At 41.8% G+C, this 9,966-nt stretch overlaps 1 protein-coding gene across 1 annotated transcript; it reads right to left on the bottom strand.

The window, feature by feature from the left end:
• Positions 1-1,981: 1,981 nt before the first annotated feature.
• On the bottom strand, positions 1,982-4,133 carry LOC144464680 (uncharacterized). The gene is made up of 4 exons (XM_078172459.1): positions 3,996-4,133; positions 3,245-3,302; positions 2,789-3,115; positions 1,982-2,666 (listed from the first exon to the last, which is right to left on the bottom strand). The coding sequence occupies exons 2-4, from the start codon at positions 3,279-3,281 to the stop codon at positions 2,569-2,571; spliced, it is 462 nt and encodes a 153-aa protein (XP_078028585.1). The 5' UTR covers positions 3,282-3,302; positions 3,996-4,133; the 3' UTR covers positions 1,982-2,568.
• Between the last annotated feature and the right edge of the window lie 5,833 nt (positions 4,134-9,966).

Genomic DNA, 9,966 nt, shown 5'->3' with positions numbered 1-9,966 from the left:
GTACAGCTGTATCTGTGAGTCAGTATTTTAGCAAAGGCTCCACCAGGAAGACAAGGGAACACTCCAAACACTTCTGGGGAGACTGTGATTGAAAAGCACAAAGGAAGTGGATGGATACAAGAACATTTCCGGAGAGAAGTTAAATCAATAATCAAGAAATGGAGCTGTAAAACTGAGTGAGCCTGCAAGGAGGGCATTATTTTACAATGGCATTTTTCCACAATGACACTTTTAATTCATAACTTCACGTTTCATGACAATGGAGCTGTCACCAGTCAACAACCCCCTTTATACGTGGGTGGATTATGAGAGAATGGACCCCTGGGCACAGATATGCAAAGAGCCCCACCACCTCTACTACATAGGAGCAAAACACACAGACTTTGTGGCTGTATCTTTGTCTCTTTGTAGTTTTCATGCATGTTTTGCGCATTTTTATGGGTCTCTGTGTTAAACTGTTATTTTGAAGACATTTCCTGCCTCCTTGTGGTTGTTTTTCCCATTTTTGCAGTTATTTGTGCCTCTTTACATTTTGCCACATTTACAGCAATATTTGTTAACTTAGAAATATATTAAATAGTTAAATCTAAATATTAAATTAACATTTAACATTTAGGTGCCACATTTAATATTTAGATTTAACTATTTAATATATTTCTAAGTTAACAAATATTGCTGTAAATGTGGTAAAAGGTGGCATTAAAAAATTCACACTTTTTTAAACATTGTTTGAAGCTAAATGTGGCAAAATGTTGATGTTATTTTCAGCGTGAGCCACTTTACAAATGGCACCCCATAAAAAACAACCACAAAGAGACAGAAAGTCTATAAAGTGACACAATTAGACAAAAAACCCAAAATCATCTCCAAGGGACCCAATGGACTACAAAGACACGTAACAACCACAGAGAGACACAGCATGACTACAAGAAGACACAAAATTATTTCCAAAAGAAAAAATTACCTTCAAAGAGACCCAAATGACTAAAACAAGGACACAAAAGAATCACAAAGAGACACAAAAAGATGCAAAGGAACAGTAGAGAGGCACAAATAACTGCAAAAATGGGAAAAACAACCACAAGGAGGCAGGAAATGCCTTCAAAATAACACAGTAAGACAAAAAAGGCATAAAAATACCCATAGAAATACACAAAACATGCATGAAAACTACAAAGAGACAAAGATACAGCCACAAAGTCTGTGTGTTTTGCTCCTATGTAGTAGAGGTGGTGGGGCTCTTTGCATATCTGTGCCCAGGGGTCCATTCTCTCATAATCCACCCATGTATAAAGGGGGTTGTTGACTGGTGACAGCTCCGTTGTCATGAAACGTGAAGTTATGAATTAAAAGTGTCATTGTGGAAAAATGCCATTGTAAAATAATGCCCTCCTTGCAGGCTCACTCAGTTTTACAGCTCCATTTCTTGATTATTGATTTAACTTCTCTCCGGAAATGTTCTTGTATCCATCCACTTCCTTTGTGCTTTTCAATCACAGTCTCCCCAGAAGTGTTTGGAGTGTTCCCTTGTCTTCCTGGTGGAGCCTTTGCCAAAATACTGACTCACAGATACAGCTGTACAATCAATCAAATTCCCCTGCCCATACGTGTGATCTCAATAATAGATTATTAGTGTGCTCTAAAACTTTGTCAAATTAAGATATGAATACTTTCCATACTTTTTTGGTACTTTTGCACTGTGGGTCACCTTAAGAACTCTGTAACCTGTACACTTAACCAAGGTCGCCCATAGAAATGATTGGACCCCTGATGCTGTCTCTCTCCTACTAACACACATATGAGCTGTCAGAGTGATGGGGGGGGGGGGTGTCACATAAGCCATCTGCTAGAATATTTATTAGTTATATATTCAGATAAACATGATTATTGCTGGCATAAACGTGCCCCCTCTAGCGGCTGGGCCCCAGAAAGCTTTCCCCATATTACCCCCCTATGAGTGACCCCACATGAAGACAACAAATAGATAGACAGATAGACCCTTTATTGTCAGTGGATGTTATACAACAAAACTTTGTTGGAGCAATCCATTTAGCAGCATATAAATGTTACACATGCACCAACACACACTTGCTCATTGCGTCAGTCTCACAGTCACACACACACACACACACACACACACACACATTCATATCTATATGAAATACAAACACTGAACACAACAAGTCAATGTCTCACGTTAAATAGCATCCCTTTATTGAAAACAAAGGCTGCAACTTAACAAAACCACAACAAAGTAATATGTACACAACAAGTTACTGAGTTTGTTTATACCCATACAGCTGTGTGTGCCTGTGCAGCTAAAAGCACATAAACATTTCTGTTGAGTCATCTTCGTTCTTCCTGATTGAAGCCAGTTATGAAAACATATTGATACTATTTCAGTGCTCTCGGGCGGAAAACAAGAGAAGGAGAGACGTGGCTGCAAGCTAATGACAACATCTTATCAACATGTGGGTGTTATTGATGCTTGATGTGGACAGATGCGTAGGTGTGGTTAGATGTGGGTGGGCCAGCGCAAGCCTGTGTGGTTTTTTGTTGTTGTTTTTTTTAGCAGTGTGTTTGATAGAAGAAGAACAGCAGACAAACGATCCAGGAGCAGGAGCTCTTCAGAAAGAAGCTCACAGCCGAACACGGGGTAAGTTGCTCTGCAGAGGAAGAGAAGTAGGATGCAAAGAGTTGACAAAATCCTCTTGAATGTGTCTCCTACTCACTTTTTCCTCATGCTCACTCCCCCAGATCCAAACACACACACAGTCAGTCCACTTACCTTTCTCCATATTGATGTTGGCAGGCTGCCCAGTTACTTTGCACATGTATGTGGTGTTGTGTGGGAGTTTGTCTGTGTGGCCTCTCAGGGTCATCCTGTAGCCGTGAGGCTCCAGCTCCACCACTTCGCTGCTGTCTCTTAACTGGGCATCTGGTGGTGAACCAGTCACATTGTTGTTAATCAGGGTCTCTTTGGTGCCAGAGGACCAGGAGAACTCATAGGTAGTGATCTTGTTGGCTTTGGGCTTGATCAGACAGTCCACTCTCAGGTCGTTGTCATCTTCAACACACACAGTTATCAGGTTGCACTCTGCTGGGATCAGCAACACTGGGGAGAGACACAGAGGTGATGAGAGCATGTGTGGAGATAGATTTAATTTAACAACGTATTACAAGTCTACACAAAGATCTCCATATACCAGTGACAAAATATTAAATGATAACAGGTAATTCTCACCTCCCAGAACTCCGAATAGAAACAGAAACTTGAGCATGATGGAAAAGCACCCATCCAACTTTGAAAAACAAAAGAGACAAGCAAATTGCAAAGAGCATTTATAAAAGTGAAATATAGCAGTGTTTTTTTGCTGTCTCACTTGATTGAATTATGATCCATTTCATAAATCAGTGCCTGTCTACCAGCAAGCTGCGCTCTCCAGATGGTTGTGAGGTCATTTTGGGTGAGGTCATGATGTTGTTTACTGTAACCTCATGTGGGGCAACAACAAATGATCAAAAACAAGGGAAACTAATTAAGACAGACTACATCTTTTGCTGCAGTGTACATGACTTTTGGGTCATGTGCCGACAAGGTTGCACTGATCTAAATTGCTGTATATTCCCTCTAGTTGCCTCCAGAACTTGATCTGAGGCCACCTGTGGCCAAATCCAATGACTGGACATGATTCGGAATAAGAGATGGCTTTGTTTATCAATGCTTTATTGACTATTTGTTTAACTATTTACTCACATTTCTCCTCTGTCCTTGACACAGTTTTGCCTCAATCAGTTTCCAAAGTCTTTTACTACATAATGAGTTTTAAATGTTAAGTTATAGACTAATGTCTACACATGTCTTCATGTAGGTATTCTCTGTTATTATGCCCTGCATACCTACATGTTCTAGCATATTCCTTGTCTCCCTATTTTGAACCTAGTGCTCATATTTATTCCTGGAGCTGTAGCTGAGCTTCTCTGAGGAATCTTACCTCCCGTCAGGGCTGGATGATGAAGCAGCTCCTTCCTGCGTGCTGTTGTCCGGCTGGAGGATAAACAGCTGGTGGCTTCAGTGTGCAGCACTGCAGAGCATCACACTTATGAGAGGAGGTGGGAGCGATACAGAGAGGTGGAGACAGAGAGTAGGAGGGATAAGGGTGGACCAGAGAGTGCTGATTCGCCTTTCTCCTCTGCAGTGCCTGACGGAGGAGACCATGGAGGGCTGCAAAACATCATCATTTTCACAAGCAGCATGTTATGACCTTGTTCCCTTTCCTCTCTGGTCCTCTCCTCATCTTCGTCTCATTTCCTCAGCTCCACTCCTGCCCTAATTTCCCTTCATGTCTCTCATGTGGTAGCCATCTTCATATTTCCATTTTAATAGCTGCTCTTATACATTATAAATGAGTTAGGCAGAGATTAGAGTGGTTATTGTGGTGTGCTCTATCTAACAAGCATATACCTCTACACCCACTGAAAAATGCTGACTGCCTTACATTATTCTTTTCAAAGAACATTAAGAGATACATCATTTTGGTGACATCCTGTTTGCACAGTGCAAATGCATATTATCACAGGAAGAATGTGTGACTACCTAGAAAATTCTAGCACTGTCATACCAAATGACTCATGTAAAATGGCTCAGTGTCTCCACCCTGAGGCCAGTAGACAGAATTTCACAAAGTAAGCCAGATGCAGACTCACAGCCTGAATCACAAGGTGCTAGTGGTGGGCCATGGAAATTTTAGTGGCTGCTGTATGTGTGTGGACAACAACCATCCACTTTTTTGAGAATGAGACAGCTGAATGCTTTGACAGTATAGAACAAAACATAAAGAAGTAATAAGTTGTCTAAATAAAGTGGAACATTCACCCACTTTATAGTCACAGAGCACTGTGTTGTTCCCAGCATGCTCTGTGCAGACAGCAGGAAAACAGCTGTACAGGTCACTTGTTTATCTGGAGCAGTGATACTCAACTTACAGCCTGCTGGACAAATCTAATGTAAATAAGGTGCCTGAGTGCGTAAAAGAGCAATAAAGTAGAGCTCGTCTATCAAAGAAATAGTGCCAGGGAAGGCTCCCCTATACCAACACATTCTCAGTCCAACCTCGTCACATATTGACATGCTCGGTCATGGACTTTCCACGTCCAGATACGACGTGAAAGATACCCTGGGTGCGTTGGTTGTTGATGTTCTGGGACACCGTGTCAAGTTCTGCCTGTTACATGTCTTGTCTTCTTTCAAAATACACTTCCGTTTTCACAGGAAATTTAACGTTTACAAACAGTCTCTTTCAGAATAAAGGCACTACGATGGTACAGCACTGCAAATTGATGTTTTTTTCCCTCAACAACAAACACACATGGCTGGACTTAGGCAACACAAGCACGTGGTTAGGTTTAGGAAGAAAGAACAGAGTTAGGCTTTAGAAACTTACAGGATACGAACACTGCTCTTTCGGGTGAAAGTCAGTGCTTGTTGGACCCATCCACCATCCGTCCCATCCACCCTACATGGACATTTGCCGCCTTAACTTTCATCTTTGTCCTGCTGCGTTTCCCCCTGATGCTGCTGGGCGCCAATTAACTATAATGGCAACTAGCCGTGGATCATGCTGACGTTAAAGGACGTCTTTTTCCGTTGGTTTCTGACGCCCCAAGTCACTGCCCAAGCGCCAGATTTTGACAACTTTGGAGTGAGCCCAGGCTCCCTACACATTATAACTGTTTATTAACTGGCCCCTAGCATCTTGTCATTTACAAAAGTGACCCTGAAGCATAAGGATGTAGGTTTGGTTTCAGCTTTTGAGGGGACACAAATGAAACTGGGGGTTTGGGATCCTCCTCCAAGAAGCTTTAAGCATCAAAGACTTAATTTTTTCGGCATTCTGGTGAATTTTCATGCATCATTTTTTGTCTTTTCTGCATCAATTTATTATGGAAATGTCTCTAATTCCATCGAAATAAAAGTCTTCTGCTACCTGAGGGACAAATGCACGTTTTAAATATTGAGGGGGCTGTGTCCCCTACATCCCCCCTGAAATTTACACCTATGTCCAGGCAAAATTAGTTGAGAGTCCCTGACTTAAGGATAAACAGGTAGATTTCTCACATTCATACCATCAGCAGTCAGCCCGTCTTATATTTTTTAGGCCTCAAGGAGTGAACCCAGAGAAAAAGGGAGAGACAAATTTTAAGAGCTACAAGGAAAAGGAGTCATAACACAGAGGCATCTAAATTATTAAATAAGCAATGATTATAAAAGTAATTTTGTGTAACTTCCTGTAATAATTTTGCTTCCCCTGATCCCCCAATGATATTACAAACATATTTCATATGAATTATGTGTGACATACATGCAGCTATTTTGCATTAGCAGCATGTTTGTGTGAAAAATCAATGCCCGCTGGAACACGTATCTCTCATCTTATCAGACAGCCGTGTCATGGTTCCACCTACATCATATTTTCTCTTTCATCTTCAGGCACATTCAGACAGCCTCAAACTCTTCCCTCCTACTCCCAGAGTACTCTGCAATGTTCCAGTTTCAGTCATTTCTTGCCTGCCTACAGTGGCGGTCGCCTCCTCTTCAAATCACCTGACCTCTGGGCTTACAGGCTAGGCCAAACCATTTTGGAATCATATGTCCTGTCACCTGGCTGTTAAACACATCTTTGAGATACCTTAGATGTATTTCACAGGATAACCTCATAGCTGCATGTCATCCAGTTCACAAAAAAACAGCTTCAGGGATATGGAGCACTTCATAAATGTCTTCTAATTCATCTTCCTCTGACTTCTGACTGACTAATTATGCCATGCTGAAAGCCTATCTCCTCTCTACAAGAGAGTAGGAGGCAGGATATATGATGTTAAAGGTGAAGTGTGTAAGATTCAGTGGGATTTGGTGGCGTCTGGCCGTGAATTGCAGATTGCAACCAGCTAAAACTTCTCACAGTCAGAAATCCTTCCGTGTTCATTGTTCAGGAGGTTTTTACTATGTACAGAATTATCCACAGAGGTCTCCTCCTCACCAAAACAAACAGACCAGGCGATTAAAACCGCTATTAACCATGATTAAAACACTGAATAAAGCAGTTTCCACGTTACAACATGCTGTAGTGTGCTCACCCCTAATGTGTGCTCACTTTTCTCTGATCCAGATGTTCAGTAGATTTTTACAGTGAGCCAAATTATGCACGGAGGTCTCTTCCTCTCCAAAACAAACAGACCTGGTGATTAAAACTGGGAAACACAGATTTAACTTATGTTTCACATTACAAATCCATGTATTTCCAATGCAGTTTGGCATGTTGCTGCGGGCGGCTAGTCCAGCACCTGCTAATGTGTGGTCGCCTTTTTTCTCCGACAACACAAGATCCAGACGTTCAGGAACTTTCATCAGAAGCCAGATTATCCACAAAGGTCCCATCCTCTCCCAAACAAATGGACCAGGTGATTTAAACAATGAATAAAGTTGTTTCACATTACAAACCAGTGAAACTCCGGTGCTGCTCATTGCAGTTGGGCCTCTTAGTATGGTGGCCAATGCGGGAAAAAAAAGCAAAAAAAAAAAAAAAAAAGCCAGTGTTTGGTTTGTCCATTCTGAGCTACTGTAGAAACATGGTGGTGCAACATGGCGATCCTCGTAAATGGAGATCCGCTCCCTATTTAGATATAAACAGCTCATTCTAAGGTAAGGCAAACACAGTAATTCTTATTTTCAGGTGATTATACACTACTTGTTCTTATTTTTTACCAAACCAACAGACAATGTTAAAAGAAAGAACAAACTCAATACAAGTGGAATAGAACAATCTCATGATTGTCCTTTTTACATCGAAACTTCTCAGCCTCCTTAAAAAGAATAGGCATTGGTTTGCCTTCTTACAGATGCTGTCAGTGTTCATATCAAGATTCAACTTGTCATCTAAGACAGAGCTCAAATACTACACCAATTAACAAATTCATCCAGTACTGGGCCATGATCATATTCTGATCCATGAAGAAGGCTTACAATAACAGAGTCATCTGCATACTTAAGAACAAATCATGATATGTGATTACTCTGACATTCATTAGTGTGTAAACAAAATAAAAGAGGAGAAAGAACACATCCCTGATTGCATCCAGTAGCATAAAAACAGGCACTGGGCGGTGTCCTATTAACCCTGACCCTCTGAGACCTGTTTGTTAAAATGTCAACGAGCCATGTGGCTGAATACAGCTAAAAGCAGAAGAGAAATCAATAAAAAGCAAACGTGCATGATTCATATTCCCCTCCAAATGTCTCAGAACAAGACTTAACAAAGTAGCTGTAGCATCCTCCACTCCCCTAGTTGCGCTAGGGGCAAACTGTAAGGGTTCCAGCATGTCCTGTGCAGAATATAAGAGTTCAGATTTGACATTGTGCTCAAATGTTTTCATAACAAGGGATGTCAAGGCCACAGGGCGATAGTCATTCTGATGCTTCAGATGCCTCCATCAGGGCAGAGATTTTACCTCCCTAAATGTAGCACTAAGCGTTACAGATCGCCCTTTGTCCCGTCTGCTATTGCTTATCTTAACCAGCAGTGACCACTAATTGTCTATGATTTACCCCTGACAGTGTGTGAGATAGGATTCTGTGTGTTATGTACTGTACTGTTCTACCTGTTCTACCTGTGGACACTGAGGTCCCACAAAAACACCAAGCATTGGACAAGCTGGTCAAAAAAGCTGGCTCAGTGCTTGGCAGGAGACTGGAACCACTAAGAGCTGGGGTGCAGAGGGGCACATTGAACAAACTGAAAGCTATAACGGACAATAGCAGACACCCTCTCCACAGCCTCCTGGAGTGACAGAGGAGCAGCTGCAGCAGTCGGCTCATCTCACTGCGTTGCAGAACAGAGCGTTTCAGGAGATCCTTCGTCCCCTCAGCAATAAGACTGTTTAACACCTCCTGAATCCAGTCACACACACATACTTACACACATCGCATTAGCCACAACTGGCTGGACTGTGGAATGGCCATTTTTATTTATAAGCCTTAATTTCTATTTGTGCATTTATTTTAACGTATTTTATTTTGTTTTTTGTCTTTTATGAGCTGCTGGACAGCTCATACACTGAAGAAAACACACTTCCTACACCCTGGACCTTTAAGTCAAGAGGACCAATCAGTAATTTGTATGCACAAATGATTAAAGGGAAATTTCGGTTTATTTCAACCTGTCTCCTATCGTCCTGAATTTGTTTCAAGTGACTAGTGACATAAAAATAATAGGTAGCATGTTAGCCGTTAGCCTAGATACAGCCAGGGTGCATGGTAGCGTCAGACCTGTTAAAACGTAAGTGAACGGGCATACTTCAAGTGCAAAGTTAGTCCACTAAACAAGCTTTTTTTCCACAAAGACAACCTCATATCGTTAGAATAAATGTCAGAGAACATATAGAAAACGACATGTAAACATGTTGTCTTACCTTACCGGTGTGCTGCCATGTTTGTTTACCATTTAGCTCTGCTTTCCAAAGCCCAGCCGAAATATGGCGAGAACAAGCAGCGATCTCATACCGTGCCTGAAATCTCTCGAGCTCTAGATAAAGCCCAGCTGGATACTAACGTTACTCCAGGTGGAGGTGTCTTGTCCTCAGTCACATCCAGACCTTGAAAATAAGGCTGCAACCGGTCCTATTCCTTGCAACAGAGGCATTTCTCTTCTGTGGGCACTGGGGCACAGCATTCACAGGTACACCACCAATCTCCAGAGCTACGCAGCCTTGCAGCAGCCATTGCTCCTCTCTCGTCCTCTACCTGTTGCGCCTCTCTCTCTCCTCCTCCGTTCTTCAATTTCACAAAGCTCTTCGTCAGTGTATTCTGGCTCAAATAAATAAGTGCGGCCATCAAACTCTCCAAAATCAAATTCCTCCTCCACAAAGTCGAAGTCTGGCAAAAAAAGTCAGCCATTATTCTATAAATCT

The sequence above is a fragment of the Epinephelus lanceolatus genome, chromosome 11 (assembly GCF_041903045.1).
Source record: "Epinephelus lanceolatus isolate andai-2023 chromosome 11, ASM4190304v1, whole genome shotgun sequence".
Classification (NCBI taxonomy): Eukaryota; Metazoa; Chordata; class Actinopteri; order Perciformes; family Serranidae; genus Epinephelus; species Epinephelus lanceolatus.
The sequence above is the reverse complement of the archived record's forward strand: the minus strand, read 5'-3'. Positions and strand labels throughout refer to the sequence as shown.

Bases quoted from the DNA above. Each gene is read 5' to 3' on its own strand.
- LOC144464680 (XM_078172459.1), bottom strand. From the start codon at position 3,281: ATGCTCAAGTTTCTGTTTCTATTCGGAGTTCTGGGAG. The intron at 3,116-3,244 runs GTGAGAATTACC...GTCTCTCCCCAG, and splicing joins TCTATTCGGAGTTCTGGGAG to TGTTGCTGATCCCAGCAGAG. The intron at 2,667-2,788 runs GTAAGTGGACTG...CTTCCTCTGCAG, and splicing joins CAACATCAATATGGAGAAAG to AGCAACTTACCCCGTGTTCG.